At 46.7% G+C, this 14,536-nt stretch overlaps 1 protein-coding gene and 1 pseudogene across 1 annotated transcript in view; both read left to right on the top strand.

Annotated features, from left to right (window-relative positions):
* Positions 1-14,536, top strand: part of ITGA9 (integrin subunit alpha 9) — a 363,244-nt gene that overhangs the window by 164,969 nt on the left and 183,739 nt on the right. The window contains exon 16 of the mRNA XM_027523417.1: positions 8,945-9,094. Within this exon, the coding sequence (XP_027379218.1) occupies positions 8,945-9,094 (150 nt within the window). The remainder of the gene's footprint in view (positions 1-8,944; positions 9,095-14,536) is intronic.
* LOC113880812 lies at positions 9,120-11,980 on the top strand (annotated as a pseudogene).

The following is a 14,536-nucleotide window of genomic DNA, read 5'->3' as shown; positions in this document are numbered from 1 at the left end:
AGAGACACTACAATGTCAGTCCACTCACCCCGCCCTCTTGCCTGCACATGCCTATCGTCCCAACCCTGACCTAAATGTCCTGTCCTGGCTGCTGCCGCAGCACAGTATTGTCAAGAGACCCAGGGAGTTCAAGGCAGAGCTGAAATCTGGTTTCTGCAGCTGCGGTTACCACTGTGAGCCAGCCCCACATCACCTCCCTCCGCACATGGCTTCCACTGTAACGACAGCTTTCCAGGTAGGGGCTGAGGAGGAATAATATTCTCAACAAATCTATTATTTGATGCTGTTAATAAGATGCATCCCCACTTTAGAAACTTTAAATAGGAGGCTGAGGGAAGGCCTTTGGTTTAGGGAAAGACAGCAGTAGAAGACAGAAAGTAATTAACTGCCAAACTGCATCCTCAGGACCCTGGAGGACTGAGGTCAGAGGGCTGGTGTCCTCAAGAAAGTCCCATGGAAGTGGCAGCCGTGAGCTGGGCCGTGGAGGGTGGAGCCTGTTCCCTGGGGATAAGAGCGCTGCAGACGTGGAGTCAGCAGAGCTGAGGCATAGGTGGGGACTGCAGTCGGCCTGAGCAGATGCACTTAGCACAGTTGTGTCCTCTTCCCCGAAAGCTTGCTTTATCAGGTCAAGGTGCAAAGAGAGGAGATTCCAGGATTTTCAGCTGCTTGCTGAGCCAAGTCAGTACTCCTTCCCCCTTCCCACTTCTCCTTCACTATTGACTCCAGGGGGTCTCAGGGCATTTCTGTCCCAGCGTGAGGATTGGGGCTGACATGCCAGCTGGATGAAGGGCTTGTGGCTGAGGGTTGTGGAGCAGGAAGGCCTGCCTGGAGACTCCGGCCGTATTTCTTTTGCTGGTGACACTGGGAGCCTTTTCTTCTGTGTTATTTTCATAGTTAGTTAGTATTTGTTGCTCAGTTGTGTCTGGCTCTTTGAGACCCCGTGGACTGTAGCCCACCAGGCTTCTCTGTCCATGGACTTCTCATATTCACCTCCAGATATCTTTATCAGAGCCACCTTGGAGGTTTGAAGATGGGTGATAGGAAGAGAAAATTAAAACAAGAAGGGAGGAGCGTTAGATTCTAAGACAGCATTCCGTTTCCTCTGGAGGACACAAAAGCTGGATCATCTCCAGGCTGGGCCAGTTCCACGTGGTATCACTTAGCTGTCAAGTGATACATGGCGTTATCTATGGTATAATTAACATGTCTCTTTGCAAAGAACATTCTACAAGGATGTGTCATGCTCTTAGGAAATCGTTTCCAAAGTCAAAAGTTCTGATCTCCCATTAGCATGTTTTGGGAATGAATGCAGAAAAAAAAAAATCCCCAAACATATAAACATATAAGTTGACTAAATAAGCAATCCCCACTTTTGCACACATACTCTCAAATATAAAAACAAACCTTTTCAAGTATCCAAGGAGAGATCGTTTTATCTTTGAAGAGGAAAAAGCACCAATGGGGTTATGTGATTTTCATAGATAAACAGAATAATTTATGCAAATATGTTACTTAAAGAGTAATGCATGCTTTCATGCCCTTCCTGGGCACTGATGCTTACCAGGGGATCATACATTTCAGGCTGATGATGATATCCATTTCCATATGATATTACCTATAAAGTAGTATGGCACACGTGCTCAGTTGCTTCAGTCATGCTTTTGTGACCCTATGGACTGTAGCGCGCCAGGCTCCTCTGTCCAGGCAATTCTGCAGGCAAGAATACTGGAGTTCTTTGCCAAGCCCTCCTCCAGGGGATCTTCCTGCCTTAGGGACTGGACCCTCGTCTCCTACGTCTCCTGCATTGTCAGGCGGGTTCTTCAGCACTAGCACCCCCCGGGAAGACCAAAGTTGTATGTAGTCAGAATTAAAGTCTCTAATCTTGTTGAGAAACTTACAGAATTTTATCCCTTGGTGTTAATTTAAATTTTCATTTGTTTATTTTTTAATTTCTAGAACTCTAAATGAAACCACATGTGGCCTTAGCTTGTTTCCTAGTGAAATGGGTCCTTGCGACATGCACTGTTCATTTTGCAGCAGGGTGGTTTTCACAGATTTTTATATCAAAATTGCCATTTTAAAGGTTATGGTAAAAATAACAGTAGCCAATATTTATTGCCCACCTTTGCTACGCTAGGCGTTGGGTTGGATGTTTCATATAATTATAGAGACTACTAAATCACTCTGAGTATGTCATGCCTTTCACTGTGGCCTTTTCTGAATTTCATTTCTGAATTTTCTGTCCTCTTTCTTCCCCATGCTTCATTCTGCATATTTTCTGTTGACTTGTCTTCTGAGTCACTGGTCTTCGCTGCTGTGTCTAGTCTGCAGTTAACTGCAGCTTCTCTTGTCTTCTCAGCACCTTGGCCCCTGCCTTCTTGGTTTCTTAGTCATATAACCCTGCGCATTGTGGAATCCACCAATGTCCTGAGAACAAACGTGGTGTTACATGCTTCTCTTCTCTTTAGAATCACGATCCTCAAGTCCTGGCTGCCTTTAGTAGCTCTAAGCTTTAAGTTTGTCTTCACAGACTCATAAGACTGCCAGGGACTCAGAACTCTAGAACTCAACCTTTTAGCAACCAGTTCACAGACAGATTCTCAGCCTCTTATTCCAGGCTTCTTACAGACAAGGAAAGAGTTCCCTGCATCACCAGTCCCCAAGCTTTTTGGCGGCAGGGACCAGTTCCACGGAAGACAGTTTTTCCACAGACCAGGGGTGGGGGGGATGGTTTGGGGATGGTTCAGGCACATTACATTTATCAGTAATATGCCCTTCCTGCGAGTGAGGGGGAGCAGCTATAAATACAGATAAATACAGAGGCTGTGTCCACCCTCACCTGCTCTGTGGTCTGATTGAGGACCCCTACCCTAGATAGTTCCCTGACACCTTTAGACAGGTTTATGTGTGTATGTGTGTGTTGTCTGGCTTTTCTGGTTGTTCTCAGTGGGATGGTAGATCTTCGACAAGTCCCTCTATTAGTATTATCACTAATAATAAATGCAAAATACTAACAAATGCAAAAATCCTCAGTTACTTTTAGAGGAATCTTTAAGCTTGTGACAGTTCTAGGCTGTCCTCTAACACTTTAACTACCATTCTCATAGTTATGATTATTGAGAGAACAGAAAAGGCCTCCAACCTCCAAGACTTCTCATTTCTCGGACTGCCTGCAAGGTAATCATAGACAGTAGAGTTGGGTGTGCAGTAGTAGAGTTGGATGTAGAGAGCAGAGGAATTCTGAGAAAGAATACAGGAGGGAGTGGACAAAGAGATCATGTTTGGAAAAAGAAAAGTACTGAGGCCTTTAAAAAAAACAAAAACCCATAGGGGGTTTTTCCCAAACCAAATATCTGGCTTAATGCTAGCTGCTTATTTGTTGGCCTTCTCTGTTATTTGCAAATTGAAAGTAAAACCAACCCTTCCTATTTTCATTTAGTTTACTACTATAGCTGCTAGTTAGCTAAGGAGGATAAAAACCCTTTATTTCTTGGAGAAAAGCAGTGTGAGGTCGGTTTCTAGTTCACCTGGCTGGTCAAGAGGTGTGTGCTGCTCGAGTCCTACTCGTGTTGGGTCATGGCATGGCTTGCAATAGAGTCCCCCAGACAGTGGTGCGGATCTTCCATCAGCCAGGTAAACGGGAGCTTTGACACTCCTTATACTCACCAGGGAAAATTACCTGGTTCCACGAGTAAAGGAGACAGAAGACTTTGGGACTTCTGACTCTCACAATAGCCTAGATGCCCTAGGATAACAGGGCAGAGGGTCCTCTCCTCTGGTGGGATCTTTGTGTGGCTGGCCCCTACCAGTCACAAGTATACCCTGGTGGGGTATACTTCGATTTCTTCTGAGTTAGTTCGATTTCATTTTCAGAGCAAGGTCATGAATGACAAGGAAAAGCTTGAACAGCAAAGAAGAGCTCCCCATGAAGGAATGGGGGTCCTCAGTTACGTTTCCTTAAGAGTCTCCCTTGCTGTTGTCAGCAGACTCTCCTGGGCCCTGTGGTCCTTTCTCAGGGCCCCAACACAGCAGCTCTGTGTGTGAGGTGCGCCAAGGGAGGAGGAAGGTGTAATTCAAAGGAAAGCAAAGCCCATCCCTGGGAGGATAAGTGGACAAGCTCACAGTGTAGACAGAGGGTCTGTAGTGAGTTTGGATGGGCCATTGATGGGGAGGCTGGAACAGGGGACCAAGTTTGTGGAAGAGAAAGGAAGCCTGGGGTTCTAGGCCCAAATCAATGTATTCTGGGAGATGCTTTGTGGAGTTGGCATCTGGAGGTGAGAAGAGGATTTCTGTGTTGTAACAAAACTCAGTAGGTTCACTGCTGAATGACTTAGACACCCATTCCCTCTCGTGGTTCCCCGTGGTGATGAGAGGCTACCAGGTCCACCGGGGGGCATCTTCCATGGGTTCTCTCTCATCCCCCACCTCTCCTCACCAAACTCCAGTCATCTCCCTCCGCTGCTTCCTGTCCCCCTGCTATGTCCCGGCTTGGTCCTCTTCCCAATACAGGTGGTTCATGTATTGGTGTGTGCTAAGTCGCTTCAGTCACATCTGACTCTTTGCAACCCTGTGGACCATAGCCCACCAGGCTCCTCTGTCCATGGGATTCTCCAGGCAAGAATACTGGAGTGGGTTGCCATGCCCTCCTCCAGGGAGTCTTCCCAACCCAGGGATGGAACCCAGGTCTTTTCTGTCTCCTGCATTGGCAGGCAGGTTGTTTACCACTAGCGCCACTTGGGAAGCCCTCCAAGGTGGTACTTACTAGTGGGAAAGAATCCGCCTGCCAGTGCAGGTGTCGAGAAGTAAAGAGATGCGGGTTTGATCACTGGGTCAGGAATATGCCCTGGATTAGGAAATAGCAGCCCACTCCAGTATTCTTGTCTGGAAATTCCATGGACAGAGGAGCCTGGCAGGATACCGTCCATGGGCTCATGAAGAGTCAGATGCAACGGTGGTGACTTAGCATACACATTTTCCCCTGGGGCCCCTGTTTATACTGAACCCAGCAGACCTGCACCCATCAGTCCACTTCCATGCTACAGCCTGAGGGATCTTTCTGTAACAGTGTCCTTGCTGGCCTCCCTACCTCAGTCTCACCCCTCCATCCGAGAAACCAGAGGGATTTTTCTGTAACACAGCCTCTTACATCACCTTACCTACCTGCCAGCTCTGCCTAGAGTTTAGATCGAAATCAACACACGCTGTAAGTCCCCCTGAAATCTGATCCCTGCTTTAGCATCTCTCCTCCCACCTGCCCACAAGCCTGATCTTCCCACCTTTGCAGAACACATGTAATCCACTGGATGGCTGTGGCCTCTCCCCCTGCTGTGTGTACCGGCCATGCCTGCTCTCTGGCTGACGTCTGTCTGTCTGCTGAGTCCAGGAGCACCTCCTCTGAGAAGCCCGACAGCCCTTAGTCCAGCTCGGGTACCCTGCTTGTGCTCCCAAAGCCGCCTCTATCCTATGCGACTAGGTCATCACTGCCTGCCTGTTGCCTTCAAGGGCTGTCTCCCTGGGGCCAGCCCGTTGCCTGGCGTAAAGTAAGCACCCAATAAATTTCGAATTGCACGCATGTCAAGTTCCCTATAAAACCTCAGCCGCTGCAAAATCTGCCACCAGTCTGAGGTTTCTTTTCTGTGCAGCCTCCTTCAGTTTTCAGAACAGGAGACTACAGTAGATTTTTCCCAGAAAAGAGGTGGATTGTTGGCTTTTGGTCTGTCAGAATAGGTGTGTATTCAGCTTGGGAAGTTTTAGTGTGTCGTGGTGAATATTTTCAAGCAGTAAAAAAATTTCAGTGATGAGGGTCTGCGCCTAAACCGTAAACCTCCGTCTAAGGGGTCCCTTCACTTCAATGCAGTGCTGACCTGAGGGAAGCTGTGCTTCCGGAAATGCAAAGGAAGCCATGAAAATGGTGCTGCCACCTTTCTTTTGCAGCTCGGATAAAACCAAGCACAGTGTGGGCAAGAAGGGCTGTTCTTTGGGGAGTGCCGGCTCATTTCTATTTGCCATGCCCTCCCCTGCCTCCACCCGCAGCTCAGTGTGGGGTAGGACCCTTCTGCACAGAGCTTTTGGGACATGTCATAAGAAGGTGTTTCTCAGACATCTTAGTTAAAACTGACTCATGCAGTTAGTGCCAGAGCACAGCATCTGCACCCCTAGATGTCATAGTTCATCACTCACCCCAAATAGCTGTTCCTCAACTAGGACTTCTCTCCACATCGGTCATGGCTTGAATGGCTGCACATTTAGAAATAGCCCTCATGCAAAGTCCCTGTTAATTAGTTATTTGTCATTTATTCACATTCTTCCCGGAATGAGGGACATTTCTTTCTTGGCCTGTGTCCCCCTAAGTAGTTAAGTAATATTTCAAGGTGAGGTCAGAACAATTGGGATGTTTTTTAAACAGCACGTGACGACTTCAAGGAAAGCAATTTTGCTTCTGGTTCTAAGAATGAGTCCAATTCTGTCACTTACTGGTTTGAGGGTGAAGCACAATTTATTTGAGCTCTGGGGCCTCTGTTTATCTCATCTGTAAAATGGGAGCAACGCAGACCACCAGCTCAGGTATTGTGTGGATTAAGTAAAAGGATGTCTGGGGGAGAGGTTGGCCCAGTTTCTAGAATACATGTGGTAGCCAGGAAACATTCAGTGACTTCTGCCTCCCCCAGCCCCATCCTCCGTTCCTCCCACAAGAATAGCATCATGTAATAACTGACTTCTTTTGACATGAAGGATTTAAATGCAGAACCTTAAGGCAGTCATTCTTAAAGAAACACTGGAGCATTTATCTGTGAGAACATTAAGACTGCACTCATTCACTGTTCTCTGCACCCAGACTTTAAATTCTGTTTTGGAGAGTCAGTCAGTAGGCACCTGGATCCCAGGTAGGTGTTTTCCTCCTGGAAAGGACATGAGTGTTAAAGATCTGCTCCTAAAATCTGAAATTGGAGAGAATTTTCTGGAAGTATCTTACCCAAAGGCTCACCTGTCACTCCCCTGTGAAGTCCTGTGTTTTATTTATGCAAATGATTGAATCTCTTCTCAGCTGATTGCTTTTCTGAGCACAGAGATAAGCCACCTCCTGGTCACTCAGACTCCCATCCCTAGAGTGATTTGTCCCCCATGCCCCACATTCAGCAGCCCCATCTGCTTCCTCTCCCATGCCACTCTGGCTCGGATGCCATGTCTTCTCCTGGGCTGCTGTGGGAGATTTTCTATGTCTCTGAACATGCTCTGTTCCACATACATACCCCCATGGAACTCCCAGGAAACACAGGGTTCTGTGCCCCAGTAAACCTGGGGTCACCCTACTCTTTCTGGGAGGCAGTTGCTGTAAAAACATACCATAAACAAAAGACACAAACCCCTCTATTTAACCTGGTGCCCCTGCCCCCCAGCTTGTTCGATCACAGACCCTTTCATTTACCCCCTTCCCGGGGAACTGAGGCTCACAGACCCATCTTGGAGAATGCTGCTACCAAATGGTCAGATGGGCTGCCATTCATTCACTTATTTAAGCAGCTCTGAGTCCAAATGCTGGTGGGTAAGGACCTCTGTGAAAAAAAAAAACAAAAAAAACAACTCTGTGTTAAAAAAGGGTGGGGGTGGGTAGCTCTATGTGCTAACCTGGAACCACCTCCAGGATGCATGCTGAGTAAGGAAAGCAAAGTGCAGCCATCATTTACCTAAATGTGCTTAGACTGGACAGATGCCCTGAAACCGATAGGCATGTCTGCCTCTGGGGTGGCACTGGGTATCCAGGAGGGTGGGGTGGGGTATGAGCCAGCTCCTCACTGTGTGCCTCTTGGGAACTTTAAAACTTTCTACTGTTTTGAACACTGCACTCGCCTGCTTCCAACTCCACCAGACTTTACACAGAGTGTAGTTTGAAGTCCTTGGCTCTGCTTGAGGCTTTGGGGTTGGGTGGCCTCTGCCCGCCCACCTAGCGCCTCTCACTCCTGCTTGCCTGCCGGCTCCTTGACAGATGCAGGCAATGGAGACGTGGCTCATTGGTGCTACTTCTCAGATTTGCCCTGCTCCCCTTGAAAGCCCACCTTCCATAGTGTGTGCTGGCCAGGGATGCAGGGAAACTAATGCTTTATTCCTGCCTCGCTCTCTAACTTGTGAGCCTGGGGGAGCCGGAGTCCCGGGGAGGCAGTGGAGCAGACTGAAGCAGAAAGGCCAGGAACTGAGCTGATGTGACTCAGAATCCTTATTAGCCTTGTGGCCTGGGGAACTTGTGCCTTCATCTTCCCTTTATTATACAATGGAGGGGAGTAAGCCCAGCTCCCATGCTCTGGGTGTGTGGTAAGCCACACACCTTACCTCTCAAGAACACCTTGCACAGTGCCTGGCATCTTGTCGGTGCTCACTGGGACTATCAGCCTATCACTCCCTTGGCTCTTGAAGTCCTAGGGTCTGAAGGAAAGAACACAGGCCTGAAGCCCGACTTCACCCCTGGCTCCAAGGAGCCCAGCGCTGGGAAGCCATCAGGCCCCAGTGTCTACAGGTCCCCTGCCCTAACACAGAATCTGTATTTATCTCAACTCAGAAGAGCTTTGATGATCAAAACCCCATGGATTGGAAGGGTTAGTGCTGCACTGTGAGTACAGATGCTCGCCAGCCCGCCAACTAGCTTATAAGAATATTTGGAAGCTGACTAAGGTAATGTCTTCCACATGCTAAAGAGACCATGATTTCGCACCATGCAAGGTAGAGTGGGAAAACCCCCACTTATTAGCGGAGTGACCTTGGACAAGACAGTCACTGCCCTTGGCCTCATTACCTCATCTTAAAATATGAAAGCAATAAAATCCAGTCTCACAAGGGTGGTTTGTGAGGCTCACACGGGGCGGTCCGTGTGGAAGGTCTTTGTAAACTGTTGAAATGCTCTGCACATGTCAGCAGCGCCCGCCGTTCACGTGCCTTGTGTTTATTGTTTCAGCGGAGAGTACAGGACGTCATCAGCCCCATCGTGTTCGAGGCCGCCTACAGCCTGGGCGAGCATGTGACGGGAGAGGAGGAGAAGGAGCTGCCAGCCCTAACCCCCGTGCTCCGCTGGAAAAAGGGACAAAAGATTGCCCAGAAGAATCAGGTACCTGAAAACTCATGGTTGGGACCCCAGGTGGCAGGTGCACATGTACAAGTAATGGCCCCGGTGGCATGGGAGCCCAAGGCTGGGCACACCCCCTCCTGGGCCTCCCTTTCCTGATCTGCAAAATGCTGAAATGTATGATTTGGAGGGTTGTGTCTAATAACCATGTGATTTAAACTCATTGATTCCCAAACAATTAGAAAATGATGATCCCTTTGAGGTCATGAACTGGCAGCTTGGTCTCCTCACTTGCATCCTTTTCCTGCAGCATTTCTAGAGCTCAGATCAGTACCTAGTGAGTGCTCTACATACAGGTTTTATTGATGGGACTGTGAGTGGGTGATGAAGCAAGAACTTCCTCTTGTTAGAATTGGTGGTTGAGTTGAGAAAGCTCAGCTCAGTTGTCTTTGGAAGGCAAAGCACCATGAGTGCAGGCTGTCACCATCCTCCCCGAGCTCAGCAGATTCTCGGCTGTGCTGCTGTGTGGAGGAGCTATATGGGATGCAGCCTGTACAAGACCATATGGAGTAGGAGTGAGCCATGAGCTAACACCACGTCGCAGCACTGGCCTGTCTGCCCCAAGCAATCTGGAAGATGTGCGGTGCTGACTCTGTTGCAGGAAATATGCACGAAATCTGCGATCCCAGGTCTGAGTCTAAATCTTTCTCTAACACCCAAGATCATCACAGATCCAGGACCTGGGGAAGGTCAGACAAAACTGTTTTTTGGCTAAACCAGACTCCTGGGTGGGGTGGGGACAAAGCTGTGGAACCTCTCACCAGCCCCACCCTCCATAGTTCTGACTGCTCTGAACTTGTGGGAAAACTAGCAGATCATGACCCACGCCTTGCAGATGAGACTTGTAAATAGAACCACAGAGAAGAGTTTGGAGTTCGAGATATAAGATTTTTACCAAGATGTCCCCATTTTCTCCCAAAGTCTGTCTCATGTGGTTTTGGGTCAGGTTCCCCAGAAGCAGTGCCTGAAACAGGGGTTTGGGAGCACTTGGTCTAATGAGTTGGTGTTCTTAGAGAAATCTGGAAGGAAAGGGAGGAGGGTGAGCAAGGATGTGCTCTTGGGCAAAGTCTAGCTTTGGCCTGAGGCTGGGAGCTCTGGAGCATAAATTACACCGAAGAGCCGTCCTCTCCTTGAGGGGAAGGGGCTGACCCTTTGTACCCTTATTAGTCAGCTGTTGGCTGACTGTGGGGGGTGGAACTATGGGGGATTGTATGACTGACTATGGGGGATTGTAACCATCCTTGAAGGAGACTCTCTCTAGCTGTGGACAGTTCTCCCAAAATTAGAGAGACTTTTTTTTTAAGGACCCACCAGCTTGCAAGCAGGATAAACCCAAAGTATCCTAGGTACATCATTTTGAAATGTCACTACGCCTAAGACATAAGGAAAATTCTTAATGCTTCCATGACAAAGAGTACAGGATGGTGATAGTGGGGAATATATGTCCTCTCCCAACATAATTAGAGTCACGCTAAGTAATCCATTAGACTTCTTGTTAGTAAGATTGGAAACTAGCGTATGTGAAATAAGGGCTTCAAAGCTCTGAGAAAAGGTGATTTTGAAACTAGGGTTTTATACGTAGCCTAAAAGTCAAGTATGAAATAAAATCAAGTTGAAATAAAGTCATTATTCAGACAAGCAACTACCCAGAAAGTTTACATCCCTGGTAACCTTTCCAAGGAAGTTACCTAAGATGCACTCCAAGAAAAAAGGGTGACAGCTAGAAGGAGCAAAAAGTTGAATGTGAGAACAAACTCTTAGAAGTCCAATGATAAGAAATTCCAGGATTACAGTTGTGCAGCATGTCTAAAAAACAGTTGATCAGTTTAGAGCAAAGGATTAATGAACTTTGAGAAGAATGAAGCCAGCCATAGACAGAATAATAAGAAAGCAGCAAATAATCAGGACACAGTGTAGGTAGAATGTATGTTTTCTATGGATACAAAAAATGAAGGCAATCAAAAACTCCCAGAAAAGTAAAAATATGGCTAATATGTCATGGTTCAATATAAAACAAAGCATGGTAGGATGTGAAGCCAGTAGAACAGCATATGGAAGAGAAGGATCTTAATACTAGAAACATTGCCCCTTAAGTAAAAGTTGAGTTTTCTGGTCATTTAACTTTGTACCTGTGTAGAGGAGGATTTGTAATCATGACATTTGTCTTGGCTCTGCTGTGAACAGCAATCATGAGGCCATAATACTAGCACTGTTCATTGGTGTTCAGTATTTAGAGTTTAATATAGGACAACAAAAGTTGTTTTAATATCTTAATTTTTTAAATTAGTGAGCCAAAGATATTGTAAAACCTGATGAAACTGTAAAAAGCTGTTTATTACTTAAAATTTCAAAGGGTACCCAGGTCAGTAAAGGATCTCAAGATGGCTGGACAGAAACTTGCTCTAAAAACCATTGACTGGGTAGCTTTCGGGGAGATCACCCCCCCAAACCGGAAGGCCGTGACTAACTCCTTCAAGTCCTGGAATGAGATGCTCACCTCCAGGTTGGCTACTCTGCCTGAGAAGCCATCTGCTATCGACTGGGTTTACTCCAAGGCCAACATGGCAAAGGCTGGCTTGATGGATGACTTTGAGGAGAAGTTTAATGCCCTGAACGTTCCTGTACCAGAGGATAAATATACTGCCCAGGTGGACGCTGAAGAAAAAGAAGATGTAAAAAGTTGTGCTGAGTTTTTGTCTCTTTCAAAGACCAGGATTTAGAATTATGAGAAAGAGCTGGAGAAGATGAGGAACATACTTCCATTTGATTAAATGACTATTGAGAACTTGAATTGAAGTCTTCCCAGAAACCAAATTAGACAAGAAGAAGTACCCCTACTGGCCTCACAAGCCAATTTAGAGCTTATAAGCTCAAGTCCATGGGGTCACTAAGAGTCGGGCACGACTGAGCAACTTTACTTTCACTTTTCACTCTCATGCATTGAAGAAGGAAATGGCAACCCACTCCACTATTCTTGCCTGGAGAATCCCAGGGACAGAGGAGCCTAGTGGGCTGCTGTCTGTGGGGTCGCACAGAGTCGGACACGAATGAAGTGACTTAGCAGCAGTAGCAAGCTTAAGTCTGGGAGAAAGCTCTGGCCCTTGAATTGCAAACTCTGGACATTAAAAATGATTACATAGCAAAAAAGAATTGCAAAGGTTACCAGTAAAGCAGTGCTTCATAAAGTGTGGCCACCCAGCCAGCAGTATCAGCCTCCCTTGGGATAATGTCAGAAAAGAAAAGTCCTGGGTCCCACTCCTGACCCTTTGAATTAGAAACTCATGGGGTGGATCCCAGAAACCTCGGTTTTAACAGACTGATTAGGTGAGTCTGATGCAGTTAACAACTGAGACAGTAGAAGAGCTAAGAGTAACTACCTACCTATCAAAACTAGGAAGGTGAATGGTGGGAGGGGACCTTTATGTAGGTGAGTTAAATTTTTATCTATCATGGAAGGAATTCAGTGAAATAATGTCTAAATCCGATAAATCAAGAAGAAATAGGATTGATACTACTAATTTTCTAGGAATTTTCTAGGGACATGGAAATAACCATCCAAAGAAACATAAAGGGACATAACCACAATGGGTAATAGTGGTTCCTCCTGAGAGGAGGACCCAGTATAGAGAGGTGTGGGGTAGAAGGTTATTATTTTAACCATGTGATTCTTTGGTTGAAAATGAAAGAAAAATATTGTCCTTAGATTGAGAAGATTGTCTAGGAGCCTGAGAAAAAAATTGGGGAGAGTGATCTTTGCTTTACTCCTTTTCCTGATTAAAAAAATATATATATATATATATAAGATAATTTAATGATCTTCCTCCATGTGTCTTCCAGATGTTGGCTCAGTTTAAGGGGAAGAAACATTCTGAGAGCTAGGCCCACTGTGGGAAGCAGAGCTGTTTTTTGACTTGTGTATATGTGAGAGGTCCACAAAGAGCATCTGACCTCTTTCACAGGAAGGAGTAAGCTCACTGGAGCTCTTCATTTTGCCAGATAACATTAAAATGTAAGTGCCATAGTCTCTTCAGCGAAAAGGCACCAAACCCATGCTGGTGCACAGGATTGCACAATGGAGCAGGTTAAATTATGGCGATCTTTTAGAGTCAAGAGTCTTCCCCCACTGATGGTCTAGTTCAGGTGGAATAAGTGCACAGACAGTGGATATAACATGTAGTCAGTGACTAAAGCATGTTAAGTGCAGGCTTACTGATGGATCCCAGGCTTTTGGCAGAGAGTAGGAGTGAGTGAGGCAGGCAGGAGGCCAGACCTTCCCTCTGCAGGGTGAAGAACAGCCTTGGGAGAAAATGGCCTCCAGGGTAGGTGCTAGGCTGTCTGAGTGAACAGTGGGGTTGCCACCAATGCTGAGGATGGATTGGGATTCTGGGCACTCGGGATATTGGCACCTTACCCTGAAAACCTCTGTAGGACGTACAGTCTGTTGAGTGTATTTTTCCACCTTAAAATTATAAGGAAAGCAGAGACCTGCCTGTCTGTCTCCTCAAGAAATATTTGATATAAAAGTAACAACAAGTGTTTTATCCATTAGTCAGAAGGGTATTTAAAAGAACTATAAATCTAAGAGCAGTTCAGTTAACTGAATGTCTGCTACATGTAAGACCTGGATAAAAAGATAAATGAAACTTTGCTGTACTAGTAGACTTAGAGACTATAAGAATAACATATATAGAACAGAAAGCCAGATTCAGACTAATGTGTGTGAATTTCACTCCGAGACCTCTTCCAACTGAAGATGCTCCAACTCAATGGACATAAATTTGAGCAAACTCCCAGAGATAGTGGAGAACAGAGGAGCCTGGCATGCTACTGTCTATGGGGTCACAAAGAGTTGGACATGACTAAGAGACTGAACAACAACAACTCTGCAGAAGGGAGAATTGGAGGGAGATTCATGGAGGAAGTAGGATTTGGATACTTGGGACTGGAGAGGTTTGACGAACAGAGAAGGGACTGATGGATGCTAATAGTCTTCCATGTGGCTGAAGTGAGGGGAACGAGATGGGCCTTCAGGGCTGGAGGTATAGTCAGACAATCTAAGGCTATCTGGTTACTGACCAGGGAGTTAGACTTGATTGGTCTTGTAGGGAACAGGAGATGATCACATCTTCTTGAGACAGTCTGCCTGGGCCAGGGGCGGAGTGGGGGGCCGGTGGGGGTGACGGGGCACTAAGGAGCTCTCGTAGCAGCCCCAGGAAGTTCTTGCAGGTCAGTTCATGAAGGTCCTGTCTGATATACTCATAGTTGCTAGAGGGTCTCAGCTGCTGAAAGAAGGTGGAACAGTCCTGGGAAGCCTCCTGGCCTGTGTGCTGGGAAAGAAGCAAGACTATCATGGGGGCCCTTATGTCCCCCCTCCAGATGAGCATACTAGTGGCAATGACAGAGGCCCTCGTTTCCCACCTGTAC

Source organism: Bos indicus x Bos taurus, chromosome 22 (assembly GCF_003369695.1).
Source record: "Bos indicus x Bos taurus breed Angus x Brahman F1 hybrid chromosome 22, Bos_hybrid_MaternalHap_v2.0, whole genome shotgun sequence".
Lineage (NCBI taxonomy): Eukaryota > Metazoa > Chordata > Mammalia > Artiodactyla > Bovidae > Bos > Bos indicus x Bos taurus.
The sequence above is the reverse complement of the archived record's forward strand: the minus strand, read 5'-3'. Positions and strand labels throughout refer to the sequence as shown.